Source organism: Patella vulgata, chromosome 2, assembly GCF_932274485.2.
Source record: "Patella vulgata chromosome 2, xgPatVulg1.2, whole genome shotgun sequence".
NCBI classification, from domain to species: domain Eukaryota; kingdom Metazoa; phylum Mollusca; class Gastropoda; family Patellidae; genus Patella; species Patella vulgata.
In genome coordinates, this window is record NC_065880.2 from 85,452,807 (window position 1) to 85,480,467 (window position 27,661).

Genomic DNA, 27,661 nt, shown 5'->3' on the forward strand with positions numbered 1-27,661 from the left:
CCCATAGGTACCACAAATACCCTTAAATTGTTCTGGTCCTTATTTTGATCCACATCGATACCGTGATGGAAAACAGTTTTATTTCTTCAATATCAATTATTCATTTATCCTGTTGATTTTCTTGGTAAATGATCATGAAAGGAATCGTATCATAGCACCTGAATCGTAATACACATCTTATCACGAGTACAGTGACAATTCCCAGCACTATTTGAGAGGAGAATTTTGCCTGGGCAGCAACATTTCTACCTACTTTTACATGGGGGTGGGGATGTGGATGGCCGAATGGTTAGCAGTGTTCACGGTATCATAAGATTGTCATTGAGTCAACTGGTATGGTTTCGATTCCCCAGTTGTACGCGACAAGGACTAGGGTTGCTGGTCCAATTTCGCGGGTTTTCTACAGGTCCTCCAGTTTCCTCCCACTGATAAAGACCCCTATGCGCAAGCAAATTATTAAATAAAAACGAACCATATGTTAGTCCCAAAATGACATAGTTTTGTCGAGTGGAGTGGATGTTAAACCCCATCTCTCTCTCTCTCATATATAATTGACAAGTCACATGTTCTTGTGACTCTAAACCGCTTAAAGGATTTTGATTCAACACCTTCCGCCAATAAACAATCACAAAATGGGATCCAAAGCAGCAAAAGGAAATTAAACTAATTTTCTGTGCCGCCATAAATTTGATGAATTAACTGGGTCCCTTTCGAAATTTCTGACATCGTAGAGCATTCATTAGTCAATTAACTAAAACTGGTTACTAATCGTCAACGAAATGAATCGAGAACAAAACCTCTTGAATAACGTAAGAGGGGGGATCGTGCACTATTAAAAGTAAAATTGACGAGAATTTTGTCTGGGTTGTCAAGTGAACAGACATGTGATGCTGCAAATGGATGCAAAAAAACCTAATAAATCGCGAATAAAACGCAGAATGTGCACATAAATTACAAACATCAGACGTTACGCAGAGCTGAAAGGGAGATATCTTCGTATTTAAACTGCTTGCTTGCTTTATTCTGCGAGACTATTGTCCATTAACTTGTGAATTTGCTACAAGTTACAAAAGGATTATTACGTCTCTAGGGGCCTGGTTATATTTTAACTACTGTCGATGTCTAATAGGGAGTCGAGGGAAGACAAGTGTTTTAGAAAACATTAACGGGCGACAAAGTATTCTGCCTATCAGAAGATTAATGGAGCAAGTCTCGCTATTTAGCCATTAATCAACTCCGGGAGAACAGAATGTGGTTTTTGATACAAATTATTTCACACTTCAGACCAGGGAAATCTTTCAGTTTTTTTTTTACTGAGGAGCAGATGCTATAATCATGAAAAAATGTCATAAATCAATTCTTTCATTTTAAAATAGACAAAAGGTATTTTAAGTTTTCTGATTAAAATTATTGGCACTATTGGAAACAAAGCAAGGCTTTTATTTCAAAATGCTGCCAGCCGGTCGGTCATTGATGTGCTTTCTTTATATCAGAGAGAAATGTGGTTTAACGTCCACTCAACACAAACTAGGTCATTTCGGAACTAACATATGGTTCAATTTTATTTCAATAATTCGCTTGCATGTAGGGTTCCTTAGCAGTGGTAGAAGACCGGAGGACCCTGAGAAAACCCACGAGACTGAACAGGATACCCTACTCCTTTGTCACATACAACTGGGGAATCGAAACCACGCCAGTTGACTCAATGACAGACCTATGATAGAGCGCGCACGAGCTAGCATTCACATTTGAACGTAATGAGATTTTTTTCTTCTAAATTTGATTTATGGATTGCATCTATTTTTTAACCATATTCAATTATTTTCAAGGTGATCTTATTACCAATATTTTTTTATCAAATTCGTGAATATTTACTGCATCTGTTAATATTGCCTTTGTTTAAGATCACATAATCTAATCTCTTTAAATGGCCATTTAATATTTTTCTTTCACCACAAAACAAATCATCAACTAATAATCTCAACAATATGTCTTCAAATTCACATTAATTTGACAATTTGGCTTTGTATTTTTTTTTCAAAAACTATCCTTCCCTTTTTTTTTCTTGAAATAAATTTAATATCTCTTGAATTGTTCCTTTGATGTTTCAATAACCCGATTCTATGAGTGAAAAATTGTTTCTTCGAAACATCTTAATGAAACAATATCAATCCTAACGCGATTTACTGACCCCCAAAACGACTTCTGTGTTCATTTGAAGTTAAAATTTTCCATAAATCATCCTAGCCATATTATTTGTGTTATTCGCTCGCCTGTTTTAACTGATAAAATTTTTTTTTTATTTTTGCTCAACTGAATACAACCAAGCTTGAAGGTAGTCATTGATTTGCCGTTAAATTTGACTGAATCATGGACGGATTGTGATAGAAGTATTCGGTCGCGAATCAGTCATAACTAACATGGTGTAATTCGTTATTACCTCTCTAGAGTTTAATCAAAGATAGTCCATCTCTTCCTACTCGCTTTCCATCTGTTAATAGTAAAATTATAAAATACTACACGATGATTCATCCTCTTTCTACTACATGTATAATATGACTTGACTGTAGTGTATTTCACTATTAAGGCAGAGATAAGGTATTTCACTATAAGATAGGAAAAGGTAGGCTATGGGTTTAAAGTCTTGTCAATACAAAATTTACATGTAGAGAGAGAGAGAGAGAGAGAGAGAGAGAGGGAGAGAGAGAAAGAGAGATTGTGTTTAACCTCCACTTGACACAAACTAGGTCATTTCAGGACTAACATATGGTTCAAATTTTATTTCAATTTAATTAACTTGTACGTACGGTACGGGAAGACCCCGAAAAAACCAATGAGGTTGAACAGAGAGAGAGGGAGAGAGATGGTGTTTAACGTTCACTCAACACAAACTAGGTCATTTCGGGACTAACATATGGTTCAAATTTTATTTCAATAATTCGCTTGCGCGTAGGGGTCTTTAGCAGTGGGAGGAAACCAGACGACCTGGAGAAAACCAACGAGGTTGAACAGGCGACCTGGAGAAAACCAACGAGGTTGAACAGGCGACCCTTCGCTAGTTGACTCAATGACAAGACCTTATGATGCAACGTGCACACACTAACCAATCGGCCATCCAACGCCCCAGGTCATTTAGAGACGTACAACTCCGATTAGAATGAAGAATTTGACTGAAATTTTCAACATATAGTATTCCCTTTTCATTATCTTTTTTATAACTATTATAGTGAGAACTGTCAGCCCTTTATCTAAATCTTACATTATGCATTTTTAAACATTTGAAGCCAAAAATAAAAACGTGCAATAGGGAGATTTAGTTCTCACATGTACATAATGTATCTTTTTAAATCACATAAATTTCTCAAACCCGCCCACAAGATGCCAGAATTTAAAAGATTTCTATCCTAACACTGTATATATATTTTGATCTTAACTTCAAAATAAACAAACCGCCCTACAAAAACAAAGAGCCCGAAGAATTGGACATTTTGAAACCAATTACCGAAAAGGATGTATAAAATGTTAGGAATATTATTTTCTCGTGTATTTAGAGAGGAACATAAGATATCTCATATCTAGACCACAGTTTGTTTAGATGTATAGAAGGGAGGAAGTATGGTTTCACATGTATTTATGTATATTCACCAAGGTCGAACAGCAATTTAATGAAGCATTTCATTTTTCTGTGATGTAACATACGATCGAGTTACAAATCCTTGGCCAAAAATATCAAAACTTCTCATCTGTATATGAAAGTTAAAGACGACTAATGGAAGGGTGTTAATTCTGGTGTTAAAGTACAGTACCCATAGACTTCAGTCAGTCGAGCAATTTATTCTCTACACAAATGTTTATGTAGTAGGTCTACTTGTGATAAACCTCAAAGGGCAACCAAGATCAAAAAATACATTAGACAAGATAAGAGAGAGAGAGAGGGAGGGAGGGATGGTTATGGTACACTTGATCTGCATGGGTGTAAGGGTCTTTAACAGAAATGAAATGAAATGGGGTTTAACGTCCTACTGTTTTGCTCCGAACTGGGCTAATGAAGACGGGCATACGCCATACAGTGTGCTATGAGGGAAATTTTGCCCGGACAGCGGCACTACGGCCTACTCTTATATCGAATTCCAACTGTCAAGGGATCTTTTACGTGCATGCCAATGTGTACACGGGACCTCGGTTTTTCGTCCCATCCGAACAACTAGACAGCTGTCCTTGTCAGCCCCTCCGGGTCTTTAACAGTCGGGGGAACCCGGAACCTGGAGTAGACCCATGAGGTATGGACTCCAATTCTCGCCACTTGACTCAATGACAGACCTTCTGTTCTAAAGCAGAGAGAGAGAGAGGAGGGTATGGGGTTTAACTTATACACACGTTCACTTTAAACTTGTTAATGTGCATACACCACATGGTGTGTTGGTATAAGACCACATGGTGTGTTGGTATTAGACCACATGTTATTATCAAAATATATTTATCATTGAAGTTCTACTTTTACTTTCTAATGATCAGAATGTAATGTTCTCACCAAGTGGTTTTCTAATACCAGTTTTCTAACTGTTTCAACATGCACACAGATACAAATACCAGAAATTGTAAAATACTGAATCTATGAGTTATTTGTTACCTAGTTGGGTTCGAATCCTGGTGATGACTAAAAAGAACTTTTTGAGATGTTGCTTGAAGTCTTCATTTGTCAAGGGTGGCATTTGCAAAGCTGAACAAGAAAAGTGTCTAGTTATTTGGATGGGACAAAAAATCAAGGTCTTCCTGTGTACATATCCACTTGCATTTAAGAGAAACCTTGACACATCTGTGTCATTGAGTTAAATGGTGTGGTTTCGATTCCCCGGCCGTACGTGGCAACGAATAGGGTCGCCTGTTCAACCTCGTGGGTTTTCTCCGGGTCCTCTGGTTTCCTCTCACTACTAAAGAACCATACGCACAAGAGAATTATTGAAAAAAAATTGAATCATATGTTAGTCCCGAAATGACCTAGTTTGTGTAGAGTGGACAATAAACCCCATTTCTCTCTCTTTTTCTCACCTTGACACATCAAAATTGAAGGAGAGTAGGGTGACACTTCTCCAACCTCACACGCCAGATGTAACCTTTGAAATAAAATTCACCATATACTTGTCTTAAAATAAACCTAAGAATTGGGTTGACGAGATTTAAACCCCAATCTCACATGCAAAAAAAACCCATGTTGTTCTAAATGCAAGATAAAGTGGAAGTCGGAAACTAACTTGATCCAATCTAACGACAGGTGTGCAAAACCTGCCATTTTAAAATATCATATCATTAAAATCATGTAAGAGAATCTCTCCCCGTCACAAAACATGTTTTTACAAACCCTCCGTAATATTTCTAGCGATGATTATTGACAAAACATTTCTCATGCTTGATGATAAAAACAGACGCTGGCGCCGCAAGTGCAGAACTGAAGACGTAACATTATAGCTGTAAAAGTTAACGTTTTGAAGGTAACTTGATCACTACGATGATAAGAAAGAGATTTGAAGCATTTGTTCTTTTAATTTAAAGAATCCGGTAGCCTTTACCTCACTACATCAACTCTCAACACTTCTACCAAAATATAAATAAAGTTTTACAAATCGGTTGATAGATTTACAACATGAGGATGGAAACTGTAAATAAATCAAAAACGTTTGATTAATAGGGTTAGACTAGAGTGCAGCTACAATGTATGTTTTTTAAACAGTCGACATTAAAAACATTTCGAACAAAAGTACATACGGCAGGGCCCCTGGGAAGAAAAAAAATGCGCTGGGGAGAGAACTTTTTTGTCCCCCCCCCCACTTTCAAACACTAGTCATAACTACTGTAGATGATTCAGTTGTACTGTATGTCCTGAGGAATCAAAAATCTATCTAAAAGGTCTGTGGACCATTTTGTCATACTGTCATAAGAGTTTGTGACATAGTATTAGAAAGCAGTCATATCATTTACCATGGGCCCCACAGACTTGTATGGGTCCTGGGGGCAGCGCAACCACTGCACCCCCCTCTCGTGAGGTCTGACATACGGTAGCTCATAATTGCATAAATTTGCTGATAGAATTTGTTTTCAGGATCATTTTAAACTAATAAGTTAATTTCATTAAAATTGACTAAAATGGCCAGGCCATAAAACATGCAATAAAGAAATGAAGCAAGCTATAAAACAAAATAAAACAACTAATAAATTAAATAACTTTACAATACAGTTAACATGCAAAATAAAAGAATATATTAATTAATAATTAAGTAAATTAAATTCAAAATTTAAATAAAAACTGACATATGAGTGATTGTTGCATTTTGAAAAAATTTGTCAAATATTTTGAAAGAATATTCAAGAATGAAGATCAATGCTTTCATATTTTTACCTATTTTGTCTATCCTTTTAATAGCAATTTTTTTTCAAAGATTACATAGTAGTAATGATAATAATTAGCGTCATCTCAATTTAGCTTTGTTCCTTGTGTAAATTCCTGTAAATTTACCTGTCCGTCAGATTGTTTAATTCAGTCTGAAAGAATCCTTTAGTAACCAGAATGAGACGTGTGTAACACTTTGGCCCTTGAAAAAATTTTGGGTCTTGAGGGTATAGTTATACGTAAAAAACAGTGATATTTTGGTCAAATTATAATCATTGTCAAAATAGTCATCAAATTCTGGCTGTTTATTGACCTATGGTTGTTAGACCAAATAAGGTAATATCTATCTCTGTTAGTGGTGGGAAATAAACAAGTTTATTACGTATTTTCAAATGAAAAGTACCAAGGACCTGCCGAAATGAGTCAGGTGTAAACTGAAGGGTTAAAGTGAGTTTTAACTAGACTTTCACCAGACCATTCCAAGATGCCATTATATATTTGAGAACGAGGAACCTGCAAAGTTATTTCCAGTTTACCAATAAAGCTGTGAAACTATTACTGCTGTAGTATTATTAACGATCACAAGGAAACACAACAAATAAAGAAGTCCATAGTACTACACGTGTGAGAATTTTTAGGCTTGTAACGCCAAACATGTCTACAAAGTTATGGTAAAAAGTAATGGTGAGATGTTGCATTTTTGAAATATTTAACAAGAATATTCATTCAGTAATTGCATTCCCTAGAATTGGTTCCTTAGCCACGGTGGCTAAGTGGGTAAGATGTTGGCTTGCTAGCCTGGAGGTCGCATGTTTGATCCCTGCATCAGCCGAAAAAGTTCTTTGTGGATTCCTCTTGTCAGTAGTGCAGGACGGAGGTCCTGACAAGGACAGCTGTCTAGTCGTTCGGATGGGATCATAAAAACGAGGACCCGTGCATACACTGGCATGCATGTAAAAGATACCTCGGCAACTGGAAGTCAATATAAAAGTAGGCCATAGTGCTACTGCCCATGCAAAATTTCCTTCATAATCATAGCACACTGTATGGCGTATACCCGTCTTCATAAGCCCCGTCGGAGCAGAACAGTAGGACTTTCAACCCCATTTCATTTCATTTGATTTTCCTGTGTATTTCCAGTTTATTTACTAAATACCATTGAAATAATTCAAGTATTTGGTTGTACGAGTCGACTGTGTGAATTCATTTAGTAACCCGAATGCGACTGGTATGAATATTTAGGTCTGTAATGATAGGATGATGTCACCGATCACATGTCATAACTTACAGAAATCCTTCTGTACATTGTAAATATTTTCCACATGAATTCACTTTATTCGGTTAAATAGCTAATTCTCTAAGTACCGTAACTAGACGAGGTGCTTCGTGTTGGTACTAAAAATCATGAAATGCATCAAAGAAATTACACAATTTCTACGCTTGATTTTATCATTTCGCCCATTGGACTGAGATCTGTTACTTCGGTCAAATTTTACGATAATCAAGATTGTGTATTCAGCTATAAATATTCTGAAAGAAGGTAATAAAATCAGTCATCTTATCCCTCGCATCGTTTAATATTCTGCTTTGAGAAAAAGTTCTCCTTATCTATAACACTGACAGAAACACATTAATAATAATATATTTTTTCTTTGGATTAAAAAAAAAAGCTGTCAAATCAAAAGGAGCAATGAAACAAAAAGAAACTAAAAAATGTGCAAAATAAAACGAAGCAATAAAAAAAAAAAACAGAAAGTGACATTAAAAAAATAAAATTCTGAACTGAAATCTTGTTTTGAGTGAATGAAGGATGAATGAATGAGTCATGCAGATGGACTTACCATGGAAAGGAGTTTCTACAAAAATAAAAATACAAGCAATCATTAGAAAAATAAAAGTGAATGAATAAATGAATGAATGGATGAATAAATCAATGATGAATGAATATTACAGCACAACAGTCAACCAATACCATGCAATTTAAAAGGGAAGACCAACGATGATTTTCAACAAGGTTTCCATAAATCTTAAATATAGTCCCCTCTGTAAAACAAGCAAAAACGTTTTTGTAAGTAAGAAATTAATTTTTATTAAAACTGGAAGTGACATAGTTGGTTCAACACGCTCACTGGTCTCTATAGTAAGCATATAAATTTAGCATAAGTTTACTGCTGAATTTTTGTTCAAGTGTCGTCGTTTGGCCCAAAATTCTGATAAGAGGGGATTATTCATCAAATATTTAAGATTTATGGAAATTTTGTTGAAAATCGTTGGTCTTCATCTTTAAAGATAAATAAACAAATAAATAGGCAGTTGGTTTCAAACACATATTAATTGGAAAACAAAAAAAACATTCAGGCTGCAAAGAAAAATATATTAGATACTTAAAAATAAAAACTATCCAAAGACTTTAAAAGCAACTTAATTTGCAGTCTACAAATTTTAGTGATGCCACCAAATTTCAAGACGATGAATTGATGATGGCTGTCGTTACAAGGGCAATGCATGAGTAATGAATGCACTGACATGCAAACGGCCGTCACAGTGGTTGACACTCTGTAATAATTACATGTACCTGTTTGATGTATTGTGAGCTATTTTAAGCAATAGAGACAGAGAGAAAGAAATGGGGTTAACATTTACTCAACACAAACTAGGTCATTTCAGGATTAACATATGGCTTGTGCGTAGGGGTCTTTAGCAGTGAGAGGAAACCGGAGGACCCAGAGAAAACCCACAAGGTTGGACTGGCGACCCTACTCCTTGTCACATACAACCAGGGAATCGAAACCTCACCAGTTGACTCAATGACAGACCTTACGATATAACGCACGCTCTAACCATTCAGGCATCCACACCCTCCCCACCCCATACCAGACTGAAAAAGCCGGAGTAATTTTCTCGCCCAATACTGTGATCAAACAATTGATCTCCTGTTGAGTGAGCCAAAAAATAAAACAACTTCATAAGGTCATCACAAATAAAGACCCTCAAAACTGTTCATTCATCATATAAGTGGGTATTTAGAAAGCTCGTAAAAATAAGCTTTCATAAGAAAATGACAAGGATCTATTATATATATCAGATGTCATAAAACTTGATATGAAGTAAACATGTAAACTTTGAAAGAATGACCACAGGCTAATCACTTGATATAAGTACTTCTGACTTGATCGTAAAATTAACACCATTCACTGATGAATATCACAGGATTATCATAAACCTGTAGTAGAGAGACAGAGAGAGAGAGAGAGGGAGGGAGGGAGGGAGAGAGGGAGGGAGGGTGTGTGTTTAATGTCCACTCGACACAAACTAGGTCATTTCAGAACTAACTTATGGTTCAATTTGATTTCAATAATTCACTTGCACGTATGGGTCTTTAGCAGTGGGAGGAAACCGGGGGACCCGGAGGAACCCCTCGAGATTGGACAGACAACCCTACTCTTTGTCAGTAGTAGGAAAGCTTCTTGATAGAAAACACTAAACTGGAGATCGAAATATCACCGGAAAAATATAGAAATAAATAGCAATATCTTTTTAAATAATTAATTAGATTTCTAGAACCTCTTGCATACCCATTTCCCATTGATGGATTTAGATTTAATACTAGCTTTCCTTTACTGTAGGAACCCCATTTAATAAAACTTTATACTTAACATACTTGTAAGCCCATACGTAAATATAAAATTATTTAAGGAAAAAAAAGAAAAGTAGTGTGAAGACTGACTGGTACGCTATTTTGAACAGTGTATTTCAAACTGAACTTTAGATTGAGTTTAACATTCACTTCATATAAGTACTCAAACTTGATCATAAAATTAACGCCATTCACTGACTTATATTCAGATTGATGTATCCACACAAATGTACTGGTAGTAGTGTGAAGTTGATTGAAGACTGAATAGTAAACTTTATAATAAAAGGTGTAGGCTAAAATAAACTTAACAAAGAAAGCAATGTGGTTTAACATCCCCATCTTCAATAGAAGGTTTGATCTCGCTTTAACTAGGTACATCTTATCAAGGCCTTCATGTAATACCCTGGATATTTCGGCACTAATTTCGATTGGGTATTCACCCAGCTTGTGAGCCTATCAGATTCCTCGATAATCGTGAATACCAGGTCTCGCGCTTTCCAGCTAAAATGTCTTCCTGTGTTAACTGAGTGATAAGTTCGTTCAATGTCAAGGTTTCCGTGGAGGTCCCTATAATTTATTTGATTGTCTTAGTGTCACAACTGTTGATTGGAAGCTACCGTTCATGTGTCTGCAGTAAAGAGAGAAAACGTAGCTATAAGTTTGGGAACTGCAAAGTAATCTACCAACGTCCAGATAACCGCAAGTCAGAGATGACAGGGCAGCTAGAGCGCCAAGCGCGAAACTCCAGACCACAAGGCCATTCCAACCTCGTCCCCCTAGTAATTCATGTCCGCGTCTTGTTACTTATAGACGGAGGAGGAGAATGAAATTCCATAGAAAACACACAAGGTCTAGACTGGGGTCACTAGTCATTGGCACTTACAAAACTAGAATGTTTAGGTGTCAATTTATTTTGAACATTACTTGATTTCATTGAAATATCAAATATTTCCTATAAGACACAAAAACTTATCTAATTCCATTATGGTACTTTTCTTTAAATTTGATAGACATTGAATAATGAATAACAAAAGTTCAATTCGAAGAGCCCCCCAAAAAAGAACACTTTTCTTTAGATTTGATAGACATTGAATAATGAATAACAAAAATTCAATTCGAATAGCTTCCAAAAAAGAACACTGGTATTGAAATATGTGTTACAATTAAATCTACAATGTATACCAATCTGCTCACTCAAGCCTTGTATGAAGTATGGTTAACTTTCCAGCTGTTAAATGAATTGAGATGATGAAGATAACAGTTAAGCTATAAACATATCTATGATCATTTTAAAATTATAAACTCGTTGAAGACTTGTCAAAGAAATTTACAAGAAATAAATGGCATAAAGATGACAATATTTCATTATCAATGTTCGCTGATCTCTACGCGCTCAATTTAACATGGATGTAAATTTTTGTCCAACAAAATACTTCAATGGACCGAATCATTCTCCATTAAATGTCTATAGGAGCTAGTTCTTTACAAGATGGTAGACTATACCTTCAAGAGATAAATTTTGTTTATAAACATTTTTCCCCTTCATTACCTTTTGCCCATCAAACAGATGTCAGTATTTATCAACCACTAAATGAGAGAGAGAAAAATTGGGTTTAAAGTCCACTTGACACATACTGTCATTTTGGGACTAACATATGGTTCAATTATATTTCAATAATTTGGGGGCCTTTTTGCAGTGGGAGGAAACCAGGGAAAAGTTGAATTTAACCAAGCATTTTCAGTAGGAACAGCATTATAATATGTATCAATCCTTTAGAGGAGTTTAGTAACGGGATAGAGCAATAAGCTACAACAGAGACTTAATTTATAATTGAAAACAAAATGAGAATACTCTTCGAAACGTCACACAAATAAATTAAATAATTGTTCATCCATAAGTCTGTGTTCTAGTTCATAATCTGTACACTAGTAGAATAACTCAAAGTCCCTCTCTTTTTTAAAACTTTGTCGCATGTTTTCCAGGTAAAAAATAAAAACAAAACTTTTACTAACCTGTATGAAATACTTTTCTTTCTCGGATCAAATTTCCTAACGTGTCAAAAAGTTGTTTATCCGAGGGAAGTTGAATATCTTGATAAGCACATTGTAATTTTTCACGGATTGTATCCAAAGTTGCTACAATTCTTTGATTGTTTAATTCCATTATTATATGACACAATGCGTCAGTTAATGGCACAGATTTTGTCTGTGGAACAACTTGCATTTCAATTCCGTTAACATCACCTGAAATAAGAAAATACAGACATTAGCATGATTTAAAAGTTGATTTTTTTATTATTCTAGTTTTGGTACTGTAGTGTAAATGTAAAAATACATAAAAAAAAACAAAACAGAAGCATCGCCACCGCTGCAATTTACGTCCAGATTCCTGCTTTGATTGATATTGTAGTTTCTAAAATGAAATATGAAATGGCTGCAACGATCATAATATGACAAGAGGCAATGACAAGAGGCAATAGCATTATAATATCAGTACTTGAAACCGCCTGATAATATCAATTCTTGAGGAGGCCTAGACATTTTTCTACAACTTCAAATTTTTCATTACTACTTTAATTCTACCTTTTACCATTTTCTCATGATTAGCCATTTGTCTGTTGTAATTTTATGATTGTTCCTCCGTTCACACATGGCGTAATGTTACCTTGCCCTGCACAAGTTAATGTTTACCAAGTTTCGTAAAGATTTAGTTTATGAGATAAGCTCCGGAAAAATAACATTAACAGAAGAAGGACCACGCTCATTTTAATATCCCTCTCATAACTTCGTTCGGTGCAGGCTAATAAAAATCAAATTTAATATGTTTGGGAGTAGTGTTATATAAATATTTGTTGGACAGACTGTGGAATCTGTCCTATTTCCATTAAGTGTTATTACAATGAATTAGGTACATGTGGACATGTGTTCAAGTTGGTGGAGATACTGTACCACATTGTGTTATTTCCTGTTAGAATATATATGATTTTATTTAACTTAAATAAATAAACTTCTTTAAAATATTAATATTTCACATATGTCACTTGCATAAATAAAATATGTATGTGGTATATTATTAAAGAGAAAAGGAAAAAAAAGGGGGTTTAAGGTCCAGATGACACAAGCTAGGTCATTTTGGGACTAACATATTTCATTAATTCTCTTGTGCGTAGGGGTCTTTAGCAGTAGGGGAAAACTCAAGGACCCGGAGAAAACCCATGAGGTTGGACAGGCGACCCTACTCCTTGGCACATACAAGCAGGGAATCGAAACCACATATTATTTCAGAACTATGTGTAATAAAGGCCTTGCCCGTTGTTCATTTTTTTTCAAATGAATAAAATATTGTTTAAACTAAACTAATAAAAAAGTATAACTAATAGCTATATGAATATTTTTTATAAACAAAATATTATTTGAAATTAAATCTATGAGTCGGCTATTAGGAGTAATAAGCTGAGTAGTGAGGTTGGATGGCCGAATGGTTAGCGTGTGCACGTTGTATCATAAGGTCTGTCCATGAGTGATCTGGCATGGTTGTGATTCCCCAATTGTACCTGACAAGGAGTAGGGTCGCCTGTCCAACCTTGTGGGTTTTCTCCAGGTTCTCCGTTTCCGTCCACTGCTAAAGACCCCTAAGCGCAAGCGGTTTATTGAAATAAAATCTAACCATATGTTAATCCCAAAATGACCTAGTTTGTGTCGAGTGGACGTTAATCCTCATCTCTATTTCTCTGGATATTTTTTTTTATAAACAAGAAACATTATTTGAAATTAAATCTATGAGTCTACTAGATGAAGTATTAAGCTGTGTATTAAAGTTATGTCAGAAAGACCTGATAGTGATTAACAATTCTATTTATATTCTGACAGTAAAAATAGTTTTTATTTTACACATACAACAGCTTGTTTTATCTGCTCTATCTATTCAAGGTACCTGGTATACATAGTCTTATACCTGCTGTATAGGTATCACATAATGTTTACATGTACAATTCCATAATGATGATGATGATGATGATGATGATGATGATGGAGAGAGAGAGAGAGAGAGAGAGTTTAACCTCCACTGACACAAACCAGGTCATTTTGGGACTAACACATGATTTAATTTTTTTTATTTCAATGATTTGCTTGCACATAGGGGTCTTAAGCAGTGGGAGCAAACCGGAGGACCCAGAGAAAACACACGAGGTTGATCAGGCGAACCCTACTCCTTGTCATGTACAACCGGGGAATGGAAACCATGCCAGTTGACTCAATGACAGACCTTATGATGATGAAAATGAAGTTTTCAATTGCTGGTGATCTGTAGCAAGAACAACCAGGAAAAGAATCTCTTATAGGAAATGAAATGGGGTTTATAATTTCTTACTTTTCTGTCTACATGTCAGCATTGAGTTTATTGGAGGACCTGACAAGGATATCGTCTAGTTGTTCGGATAGGACAAAAAAAATGAGGTCCCGTGTACACATTGGCGTGCATGTAAAATATAACTTGGCAGTTGGAATTTGATATAAGATAAGGCCTGAACCCCGCTGTCCGGGCAATTTCCCTCATACATGTAGCACACTTATTTCGAATTCCAACTGTCAAGGGTTCTTTTACGCTACTACTGAGAAGCGGAGAAAATTTTAAAATATAGCAGAAAAGATCAGTTTAAAAGATTGTTTACCATTTTTATATTGTTTGTATAATTCAAATATTGTTTGTATAATTCAAAGATTGTTTACCATTTTTATATTGTTTATATAATTCAAAGATTTGTTTCGTCGCACTGTGTATAATTTGTACATTCTGTTCATAATTCTCCATTACACCTGGAACTTATATCCATGTGCATCTGGAACAACTCAACAGACAAAATTCCTGGAGGTGTTACAGATCTAGATCAACCATCATATAACTCTACAAACAAAATTCCTGGAGGTGTTTCAAGTCTATGACAACTCAACAGACAAACTGTTACAGTTCTATATGAACCAACATCTAAATCCAATTTAACAATTCAGCTTTTTAAATCCAAGCACAAATATCATGTAAATGATATATCATATAATTTAAGGAGTTATTGTCACAGACACTTTGATCTTTAAAATAATCACTGATGTATCTTGAGCTGTCTATTTAGAGAACGTCCATTACACTTGAATTCTCTTATATTACTTATATCATTAAAAAAATCGATATTCTTGGAATTATTTGTAAATTAATAAATATTCTGATGTTCAACCACATTAAATCCACATAAATATTAAACTATTTTCCTCTGTTCTTGAAAGAGTTTGTTCACATCCACTAATCAACACTGTATTGTATAGCACATCCACAGAACTCTATAAAAACTTTTATTTTTAAATCTGTGAGTACAAGTTTAAAACTGATCATGTCAAAAAGATGTCAATCTGAAAACTGACCATTGACTAATACTCAGCTACACCCAAAGACAAAACACTGAGAAAAGATTGAGTATTGAACTTTAAGTTAATCAGTTAGAACTACATTAACATTGACCACTGCATTAATTAATTTCACAGGATTATGGCAGTCCGATCCAAAATGAAAATATAATTTTAAGTCCTGGTTAGATATTACTCAAGTTTTAAAATCTTCCTTTAAAAATAAAAAAACACAATTTCTCTTCTTTCGAACTTGAAAATCTGGTCAATCTTACAGGATTATCAAAATGGGATCTTAAGTTCTGGTCAGATATGTACTTGACCACTTCAATCAACAACACAGCACATTGTTTTAATAAATGTTCTGAGAAGTTCTTGCTACAATCTTGCCCTGGATAACCAACAAAACAATTAATAACTACCAATAAGCTGGACTGGTTAATTAATGACCCCTGCCTGTGACTAGTCACATCTTCTAACCATTGGTCAGTCACTGGTTTGCACTAGCCACTTAAAAACAAAGAAATCTTTTTGAAAAGTGTACAAGGAGGACTGTCTAATTACCCCTACCTACCGCCAGTCACATCATTTTATCTGTAATTGGTTTAAACTGTCACTTGTCAACAAGCCTAAAACAGTGTTTCTATTGTGTGTATTGTTAGTTATAAATACATCTGTGGTATAATTGTCACATGTTTAATGACCAAAGTGGTTAATTATCTCTTAATCAAATCACTTTTAAACAGATTACAGCCTTTTAACATACCTTTTAACACTAAGAATAAACTTATCTATTTTAGCTTTTAAAGTGATTATTCTCTAGATTATCCTGCATATCTGTTAAAGGGACAATAACACTCTTGCTGGCTTGACAGCTCCAGAAATTAAAAAATAGCCTTATTCTAAGTACTAGATGTGTTAGTGTCCTACCTGTTGTGTAAATTATCCATTACATACTATTTTACTTGTCCAAAGGGTTCAAAAACATTTTTAAATCCAAGTCACATTTGAAAAGATTTACGTCAAGCTTTTCAAATCATTTAGTTGAATTTTTCCAATTTTTAAATTAGGTGTGTTAAGATGAAATTTGTATCATCAATTAATTGGAATATTGTAAAATAGTACAATTTGTTGACCAGAATAAAGATTGGGACATATTATTCAGTTACATAACTTACAACAAGAGTGGTATTGAGCCTTTAAAATGGTTGTCTTTATTGAACCTCTATAGATCAACTACCAAAACATATGTTTTTTTATTAAATAAAGGGAAGAGCGTGAGAGAAATGGGGTTTAACGTCCACTCGACACAACCTAGGTCATTTCGAGACTAACAGATAGTTCAATATTATTTCAATAATTCAATGTGCTTAAGGGTCTTTAGCAGTGGAAGGAAACTACTAGTTCAATATTGCCTGACATTGTTATTTTTAGGCCCTGTATAGAAATAAAAATGAAATGGGGTTTAACGTCCTACTGTTCTGCTCTGACTGGCCGAATGAAGATGGTGGCTTGAACAGACCCTACAATAAGGAAGTCACAAAAGATTATCTTATTTTAAATGCTCCCAACAACAATACTTTGTATCATCTCAGATGTCTCCAATGATTAATGATTCAAACATTCAAGTGTACTGGGCACTTTTCAGTGATACATTTACTCAAAACGTTAGCAGGCCAAGTGGACCATATCATTTTGCTTATTATTAATTCGTGGTTGTCAAAATCTGAAACTTGACAATGCTATAATAACATAACAGAGTGTTTCATCTATTGGTAAATTGTTACTTAATGAGAATGAGAGAGAGAGAGAGAGATAAAGAGAGAGAGAGAGAGAGAAAGTGTGTGTGTGAGAGAGAGAGAAAGAGAGAGAGATAGAGAGAGAGAGAGTGTGTGTGTGTGAGAGAGAGAGAGGGAGAGAGAGAGAGATAGGGAGAGAGATGGGTTTAACATCTACTTGACACAAACTAGGTCATTTCGGGACTAACATGTTTCAATTATATTTCAATAATTCGTTTGCTCATAGGGGTCTTTAGTAGTGGGAGGAAACCAGAGAACTCAGAGAAAACCCACGAGGTTTGACAGGCGATTCTACTCCTTGTCACATACAACTGGGGAATCGAAACCATAGTTACTTAATGAATACAAGAAATATGATCAAATGATCTTAGATCAATCTTTACAAGATCATTCATAAAACCTGTTGACCTTGCACCACATGGGGTAGGTAATTAAAAGAACAAAAGGGGGGTAACTCATTATTCCTAACAGCAGGGAGTAAATATGACATGTCTGTCTGTAACTAGGAGAGTCAAATATATTGGTAGGGGAGACGGCCAATTATTCAGAATTTAAATGATGCTCCCGGTCTTAGATGAGGAGAGAAGCCCTAGGCTATTCCATTTACATGTATGAGACCCCTCCCAATCCCCCACAACTAGAGGAAGATGAAAGTATGCTTTAAATACAATTGAGCAAAGCTGAGGGTGCTGGCAGATTTTTAAGACTACATCGCAAAAGACTTATTAAAGTGTCAAAAATATTAAGCACCTTGGCCAGAGGCCCCCAATATATTTTGAGGCCCTAGGCTTTAGCCGACCAAGCCTATAGGTAAATCCGCTACTGGTCTTATACGGTGGTCCGTGGACCCTCGTTGCAAATTATCAATTACAAGTCTTCTAATATCTCTGTAAAAGATGACTGCCTTTAACATGTGCTGTCACAGCACGAGACGTCAATCATTGGCTGAATGGCGCGTGCAATGTTTACATAAGATGTTATTGCTTCGGGCAGAATGCTGCCTTTTAGTCATTTTAATACCCATTTACACTAAATAGGAAATAAATTTTACCTACAAATACGTCAAACGTCTTAATTATTTTTCTAATACATAAAAAAAATGTTTTAGAATTTAATTTGTCGGTGGAAAAAAGTTAATATTTGAGACTCATTAAGTCGCATTGATGTCATCCTTATCAGTGATTGTAGCAGCCTAACGAATATTCACTGTTGATCAGTGTGGCAAATTATGTGTTCAAATTTAAAAACCAAACTGCATCTGTCTAAAATTGTTATACATGTTAGGGTTTTTGATGTAGAGTATCTTTGATTGTACATGTATAAATTGTGTATATTTATACTAGTCTTCAAAGGTCACCCGAAAAGCTTCATAAAACTTTTTAAATAATGGAAGTAATTATGTCAACATATCCTTTCCATAATTACAACACAAAACCAGAATGTCAATATTTCAACGTTAGTAATTTCCGCCGTTCTCCGTGGGAAGTCGTAACTTTCCGCCAATAGTCCTTCTGCTCATTGAAATATAGACTAGAATATGAGCAGAAGGACTAAAATGCACACATCTTGTCCAAACTACAAACAGTGATAACTTGACTCAGCATAAAGTAATTTGAATGAAATTTTCATTTTGCATTATCTATTTTTGAGATATCATAGCAAGAATGATTAGCTCTTTATCTAAATCGTACGTAATGTACACGTATCTTTAAGCATATCTAAAATTTTGTGCCCCCCGCCCTTCAGAATATCTTCATATACAGTGTAATACTGTTCTATGTGTCCATAAGTTAAGACTGACCCTAATGAATATAACAGATCAAAATATTGCAACTCTTGCACACCACGCAAACGAGAAAACACAAGTCCTGAATAGCAGATGAGGAGAATAATCAACTTTTTTTTATCTTAATCAGGTTTTATAGGATGAATATCGTACAGCAGATTACACACTGACGATATAAACGAGGTAAATTTTATTACCAATGGCGATGGAGTGACAGCATTCTGTATTCTGACTCAACACTGTTTCGGGGAAATAAAAATTCTAATGACTTCACCAATAAATTTTTTGGGATAAATAAACACCCTTGAATTTTCCGAAAGAGAGAGAGAAAGAGGGAGGTACGTTTAATTAAACACAAAGTACTTAATTTTGAATGTAAAATATGTCAACACTACTCCTTGTCAGTTGTCACAAACATGCAAAGGATTGAATGCCTGGCCTTGTGATCTGCAGTGTAGACATACATCACTCGGCCACATGACAAAACTGGGGCTTTTGATTTTAAGAGACCAGTTTAGACCACAAAATACGTGTGATAATAGATCAATGGTTCTCAACATTTTTTTGACAAGGACAGCTGTCTAGATTTTCGGATAGGACGAAAAAACAAGGTCCCGTGTACACATTGTCGTGCACGTAAAAGATCCCTTGACAGTTTGAATTCGATATAAGAGTAGACCGTAGTGCAGCTGTCCGGGCAAAATTTCCCGTATAGCACAATGTATGTCTTAGGACATTAAACCCCATTTCATTTCATTTCATTTCATTTCTCAATAGACTCATAGAATGACACAAACTAAATAAAGAAAAACACAGCTATAAACTTATCAGTAGACACCAGTGAATATTCAATTCGCAGCACACTTAGAAGATCTCGCGGCACACTGATTGAGAGTCACTGTAAGAGATCGACAATGGGTAATAAAGTAAAAGTAATAATTTATTATTAAACTTCTAAACTTCAAAATCCAGGTGGTACAACTGTTTTGTTGCACATTTACAAAAAAAAAAAAGAAATGAAGTTTAAAAAAAACAAAACTAGAAATATATAAAAACAATTGAAACCCTGTCATCTACAATGCGCATGTTATTGTTAAACAGGGCATGCCCCCGCCCCTAAACCCCCAATAAGGGGCTTATTTATGATGTTACGGAACCAGCAAAGGGCACAAGTACATGTCATAGATGCTTATATGGTAATCAACTAATCAAGTAAAACATAATCAAACAACATTAATTGATGCAATAGTTACTTAAAGTGTCAGTGGACTTTCTAAACAAGTGGCAGGGTTGAGTGGCCGAATAATTTAACATGTACGCATCAGATCATAAGGTCTGTCATCGAGTCACGTGGCATGGTTTCAATTCCCTGCTTGTACGTGACAAGGAGTAGGGTTTCACCGATTTCCTCTTACTGGTAAAGATCCCTATGGTCCCTATGTGCAAGTAAAATATTGAAATAAAATAGAACCATATGTTAGTCCCGAAATGACCTAGTTTGTGTCAAGTGGACGTTGATGCACGTCTCTCTATAAAGGTATATATAAATAAGCAATACCTTGATAGTGAAGTTGTATCAGGTGTTCTGGAAATAGTAAGCATACTCTGCTTGAACGCATTTCTCCTGTCATTTGATGACTCTTTACATATATGCATGTAACTACATGTCCATAAACTTAAATCTCAAAAGTTATTTACAACACAAACTTTTCCTATGGTTTACAGTGAGATGTTTTTTATTTAAACCATTTCGTTAAATATTGGAAATGAAACCAGTCACATATAACACATAGCCTAAGTTATTCAGTTTATTAAATAGTTTCGTTAAATTCTAAAGTAAACGCGCAATCGTGCATGTCTCAAAATTAATTCCCCGATAAAAAAACCTGGCAACTACAGCTTGTTGTACACCAATAATTACCACAACCAGTCAAGACTTATGTTATGGTAATAACTTATCAATTTAATTCTCTAAGTAAATTTAGTTATCTAAGTTATATACTTTAAAGAATCAATGTTGATATTTTTTATTCAGTTTGTTTTTCAGTATAATTATATAAGTGTACTGAAACATAGTGAGAATGCCCTAGATATACGGTAATGCTGTATATGAAACTAAGTTTAATGTTGTGTAAAGCAGGTCTTTCTTTGGGTCTAAAATCTTATCTAAATTATTAATCAACTTATCCATATCATAATCAACTCTAGATGGCATTGCTAACCTGCGATCTTTAGTGGATTATGAGCCGATTTACTGCATAACTTTCCTTCACGATTTAACAATTAAATGGATAATCGAGACTATGCTGTTTATCGTACTGACTTTAGTAATGATGATCAAGGCTAGCCGGAAATTTCAACCGCTTAGTTCTCGGTTCATAGTGAATCAATTTCAATGATATGTTTAGCACATTGCCTTTACATTATCTAGTTTTTAACTATTGTAGTGAGAACTACCAACTTGTTATCGAATCTCCCATAATGTATCTTTAATATACATTGTAAGTAATCCTACTACATTTTACAACTATGTAAATTTACCTAACCTATTATCAGTTATTGAAACCACTTGGTCTTAACTTCAACATGACTCTTATGTGTACCGGACTTAAGATATCAACATGTTAAACTATTTAACAGTTTTATCAAGTCAAAACTTATCTCTATAAGCCAGGTCTGTCTGGAATTGAAATTTCAAAAATATCTGGCTGTGAAATTATAACTCTTAACAATTTTAATGCCAGAAAATTGAAAATATTAAACCAATTATTCCATTTAATACTTATGTATAAAACAAATAATGTGTAATTTCTAGAATTTGTTTCCTATTAAAACATAGAGAGAGAGAAATGGGGTTTAATGCCAACTTAACTCAAACTATGACATTTCAGAACTAACACATGGTTTAATGTCAACTTAACTCAAACTAGGTTATTTCAGAACTAACACATGGTTTAATTTGTTTTCCCCCCATCACGTACAAGCTGAAAATAAAAACCATGCCACTTGACTCAATGACAGACCTTATGATTTAACTCCTGCTTTATTTAACATAGTAGTAAAACGAGAAAATAAAGGTTTGTCAAGCAACCTTCTGTCTTGTTTCAACTCAAGATTCTTGGAGAGAGAGAGAGAGAGAGAGAGAGAGAGAGCGAGAAATGGTGTTTAACATCCACTTGACACAAACTACATGTAGGTCATTTCGAGACTAACACGCTAACCATTCGGCCATCCAACCCCCCAATATTTTCTTTAAATTTAAAATGTTAAAAATATATATCCAATTCTCATACCCTTCTTTTACAAGAACAAAGGGGGGTTGGATGGACGAATGGTTAGCGTGTGTGTGTTGCATCAGAAGGTTGTCAACTGCTGTGATTTCGAATACCCGGTTGTACATGACAAGGAGTATTTTGTTTCAAGTGGACGTTAAACCCTATTTCTCTCTCTCTTTTACAAGAACAAACATCCATCGAACTCAATCTAGTTTCTGTGTGTAATTGGCTGTCATTAATCACATTTTAATCATACTAAAACTGGCCAGACAACTAATTAAAGCAATAGTGCTATGGATTTTTACACACAAACTTTCACATATGAATTTTGATTACAAATATTAAACTTTCAGATATGAATTTTGTTTACAAAAATGTTAAACTTTCAGATATAAATTTTGATAATGAAAATATTAAAATATTACAAAAATTTTGATTATGAAAATATTAAAATATTACAAATATTGAACTTCCAGACATTAAATTTTCAGAAATGAATTTTGTTAACAAATATTAAACTTTCAGATATGAATTTTGTTTACAAATATTAAACTTTCAGATATGAATTTTGTTTACAAATATTAAACTTTCAGATATGAATTTTGTTTACAAAAATATTAAACTTTTAGATACAAATTTTGTTTACAAAAATATTAAACTTTCAGATACAAATTTTGTTTACGAAAATGTTAAAATTGTTATTACAAATATTAATTTTTCAGGTATGAATTTTGTTAACAAATATTGAACTTTCAGGTGTGAGTTTTGATTACAAATACTAAACTTTCAGATATGAAATTTGTTTACAATTATTAAACTTGTACGAGAGATAAATTTAGTAATCGTTTTCCAAAATTATTTCAAATAGTTAAAAGTATTATCTTACATATAGTTAAATCAATTAAACAATTTTAAAAAAACACTTAGTGAGAGATAAAGATGAGTTTACACCTGATAAAAAGAACTTTTTAATTACAAAAATAACGCTGGCAGGTAATTAAATTTATCTTTGTGCTTGTTTATGACAGGATATAATGAGGGGTCTAATTAAGGGAGTTTTATGAGCCCCTTTTAACTGAAGTGAGAAAAGGGTTGTATAATAAGGGTCATAAAACCAATGTGATTGCAGTAATAAATGGATGATTTAGTTTTAAAAAGGTGGGATTCTAATCATTGGGTTTTGTCCCACCAACATCTCCCAGTATGAAAAAAGATCTCTTCCCTTACAATCCCTGGGTTCTTGCCCTGGGCAGTCACTATCTGGGTTTTGTCACCAATATTGCCACTGTTATGATGTAAAAAAATGAATTATGGTCATTTCACAAAGTGCTCTAGTATATTAATAGAAAAATGTTTAATTTAAGTATAAATGTACTGTATTTGTTTTGTTAATTACAGCCTATCGTAACACAAGTACATGTAATGTAGGTCTTGTTGTTTTAAGGCACATGGTCAAGCACAAACATCCCCATCAAATACCTGGAAGGGATTGCAGCTCGCTGAACCGTCCATTTCTCTGGCAATGTATTTCCCTTTTTCGGGCACAAACATCAGAGAATGGGGATCATTAAGTTGTTTTTTGCTTAACATTTTGTAAATTTATATTGCTGTGTAATTGTGTAATTAATTAAAAATAAACAAACATCACAGGTTGTGGAAAATTTGTTTTAAGTAATGACTGATTCATTCTGAAAATTTGATTGAAAAAGAAAATTTTTGGGCAAATAGCCTCAGTCCCCAACTGAGATTGGCCCCCCTATGCCTATGGTTATAATCTAACTCTCTCATTTGAAAGAGCTTTTTAGCAGAACAATTTTTTTACTTTTGCAAATTACATGTAAGAAGAGCATTTTCCAGCTCACCAACCAAATTTATAAAAAACAATGCATGCACAAAAATCGTTGTCTCCCCGATACAGGTACATCCCCAGTTATATCACAGTATATAATCAGTCTGTAATCATATTTCATCATCAGAGTAAGGGATTTCTGTATCTGCCATGATGATAACTGGCTTAACACGTGCATGTTACAATGAACAGAGGGGCTTTAATTGTTATCACCCCCTGTGATAGAGGACAGGGATTTTAATGGGGTTTATGCTGACCTTAATGACTTTATGACAATAACCTGTATAAAGGCCCTGACTATTCACCCATTTCCTAATGAATACAGACTACAGTCGTAGATCGTTACTAATGGTTACCTTTCAAAATAAGCCGGACAGCTGGTTTCGGGTCTGAATTTCTAAAAGCTCATACTAGTGAGCCCAATTTGAATGGACTGAAAATTTATACCAAATGACAAATTCTTGTCAGAAATAAACAAAATAAATTCAAAACATCCAACAGCCATTACACACAATTTAATGGCTAGACTTTCGAAACTGCACACCGCTGAGACTAGTCGTACAACCAGGTAAATTAGGTCTATTTTAAAAAAAATTATAAGCTTTATAGTTTATTATACACAGTACCGTAAGATTAGTGTAATATACAATAGTCTAGCATCAATCTACTGGTGTATATTGGATAAATGATGTATATTATAAATCTACTGGTGTATATTGAATAAATGATGTATATTATAAACCTACCCAGTGCATATTATAAATATAAGCTTTATAGTTTATTATACACAGTACCGTAAGATTAGTGTAATATACAATATTCTAGCATCAATCTACTGGTGTATATTGGATAAATGGTGTATATTATAAATTTACTAGTGTATATTATAAATATAATGGTGTATATTATAAATCTAACAGTGTATATTATAAATCTAACAGTGTATATTATAAATCTAATAGTGTATATTATAAATCTAATAGTGTATATTATAAATCTACTGACCAGTGTATATTGGATAATGGTGTATTTTAGAAATATACTGGTGTATATTGGATAAATGATGTATATTATAAATCTACTGGTGTATATTGGGTAAATGGTGTATATTATAAATCTATTGGTGTATATTGGATAACTCATCTTTATTATGAATTGTGTATTACACACATATATTATGAAAGATGTATATATTATTATAATAGAGTTCTACAGGTAGATGTTTATACTACATTAATATACAACATTAGAATTCTACTGGTGTATATTGAATATCTCCTGTTTATTATAAACTGTGTATTATAAAGAATTATATTTTAATAGGGTTTAAAATTATATCATTATAAGAATAAATACCACAACAGAAACCCACTGCTGTATATTGGATATCTCCTCATTATACACATGTATTCCCCATACACAAGCACTAATGCATGTTTTGGGATGTACGACATATAGATATTGCCTAAAACCCACTGCTGTATATTGGATATCTCATGTTATTATAATACACATGTATACATACACACACAGTAAAGATAGGTGTACTAATATTATAAGGATGTATTACATATAGATATTCACTGAGCACACATACACACACAAAATTAAGCAGTTAATAAATTACTACTATCTACACTTGGTTACAGGAAATATCAATTTGATTTACTGTGATATAGGGCTTAAATAACGATAAATATTCCCCATGTGATATCAAAGGGCGACAGTTTTGCAACATAGTGTAACTCTATTGCCTTTGCATCATAACATTACATAACTCTTGATGGTTTAAATTTGTAAACAAAATACCACATTGTTGCAAAGTTTCCTACGAAATACCGTACTCGTATTTAATGAAAGCGACGCCAACATGGGGGATTCTTCTCAGACGATTTAACGGAAATTTAAATTATTCATGCACCGAAACTGTCGGTTCACGAGCCAAGACATTGCAATAAACAACTCACCTATTCTGTCAATGGTGAAACCGTCTGGTGCATTCAAAACTCGACTTCCCCATGCTGAACGTATCTTTTCCAAATTTCTCCCAACAACAAGCAGAGTGCATGGTTTCACAAATCCTAAATATTCCAAACTGGCAATACTTTCAATTAATCCAGGATTCCAATAGCAAGTCTTGTTACGAAGTTTAAAATCCGATAGTAACTCTTTTCCATTGTTTTCACTGAAAAACGACTGCTCGTTTTCAAATTTTATTTCTCGGTGAATTTTATGTAGAACAATTGCTATGCACCTCGAAGTCACTGGCAAGTTTTCCACGTGCGGTTTCTCGCTATATTCCGTTCCCGTCGACATTTTTAGTTCAATTTGTGCACGTTTACTCAAATAACTGTTTACATGATCACCGTTTGAATTCTTCACGCACCTGCTAGCTGTATAGCTCACAACTCGCGCCGATCAACAACATCAACCCAAGCGCCGTCTAACGGTTGATAAAGGGAGCTCACTCGAGAATGTGTTCCCTTTACCGCTACAATGTGATCACACTGAACGGTTTCAATGAACATTAACACCATGTGGATTACCTAATTAATCCGTACCTCTTTGATTAAGGTAATAAATTTAACAGAATGGGAAGAGCCCCTTGTTCGTGGCTAACACTTAATCCAAATTTCGTCAATATGATTTTCTTTTTTTTTTGTCGTCAACGTGTTAATTTGAATCTAATCCATATTTGACGGGACAGAAGCTTTTGTAAAAGTACAGCAATATGTGAAATCTTTTTGCTCTCTATGGAAACTAGTTTAATGTTTAAAATCCGCTTTAATTTCAGATTTTAGAAAATAATATGTTTAGTATACACCACTGTGTAGGATATTGTAATTCTTTGGCGACAAGTCAATTAATCTGCTCTGAAGAAACCTTGTTAAGATATTACCGTGTGGTCCCGACGCAAACAACATCAAATAAATTATGATTGACAATCTTTCGGAAATTAAAGAGATTAAATCTTTTTTCAACAAAATGTACGCCGTAATGTCGTAATTTATGCTTTTGAAAATGTGGAAAGATTTTAAGCAATACTTCAAATAAATAATTTGCCAACATATCATGGCTGTTGGAACCCGTGTGTTGGGGGTAGGGGTGGGGGTTTTTCGTTTGGGGGCGGGGGTCAATTATTTGCAAACATGTGTTCATTAGTAATTAAAACAATTGCACCAAGGCTCCATTTCTACTAGCTACTCTGATACCCACCCACCCCACCCCCAGACACGCATGTGAATTTCGTTCCAACGGGTGTGCATATAAACATTATCTATCGTCTTTGAAACACCATTTTAAAACAATATTTATTCCTGGTGACTTACAAACGGTACTAAAATTTTTAAGGGGTATGGTTATTATGAGAAAAAGAAAACAACCCAGTTTTATTTTAGAGGTCGCAACCTAAACGCATATTATGTTGAAAGCGGGCAATCATGAAGTCATGTTCATATTCAATGGTGTGAATATTGTTTTCCAATTTTTAATGCTTTACTTTTCTGCATCAACCGACTAATGAAGGCGGGGAT

At 34.4% G+C, this 27,661-nt stretch overlaps 1 protein-coding gene across 2 annotated transcripts in view; it reads right to left on the bottom strand.

The window, feature by feature from the left end:
* LOC126812085 (uncharacterized) overlaps nucleotides 1–26,564 on the bottom strand; it is a 52,864-nt gene extending 26,300 nt beyond the window's left edge. The window contains exons 1-3 of one of the 2 annotated variants that reach the window (XM_050538270.2): nucleotides 26,096–26,564; nucleotides 12,036–12,266; nucleotides 8,227–8,241 (exon numbers count right to left, since the gene is read on the bottom strand). In XM_050538270.2, coding sequence (XP_050394227.1) covers nucleotides 8,227–8,241; nucleotides 12,036–12,266; nucleotides 26,096–26,444 — 595 coding nt within the window. In that variant the 5' untranslated portion in view covers nucleotides 26,445–26,564. The remainder of the gene's footprint in view (nucleotides 1–8,226; nucleotides 8,242–12,035; nucleotides 12,267–26,095) is intronic. The other variant, XM_050538271.2, reaches the window with a different exon arrangement.
* Between the last annotated feature and the right edge of the window lie 1,097 nt (nucleotides 26,565–27,661).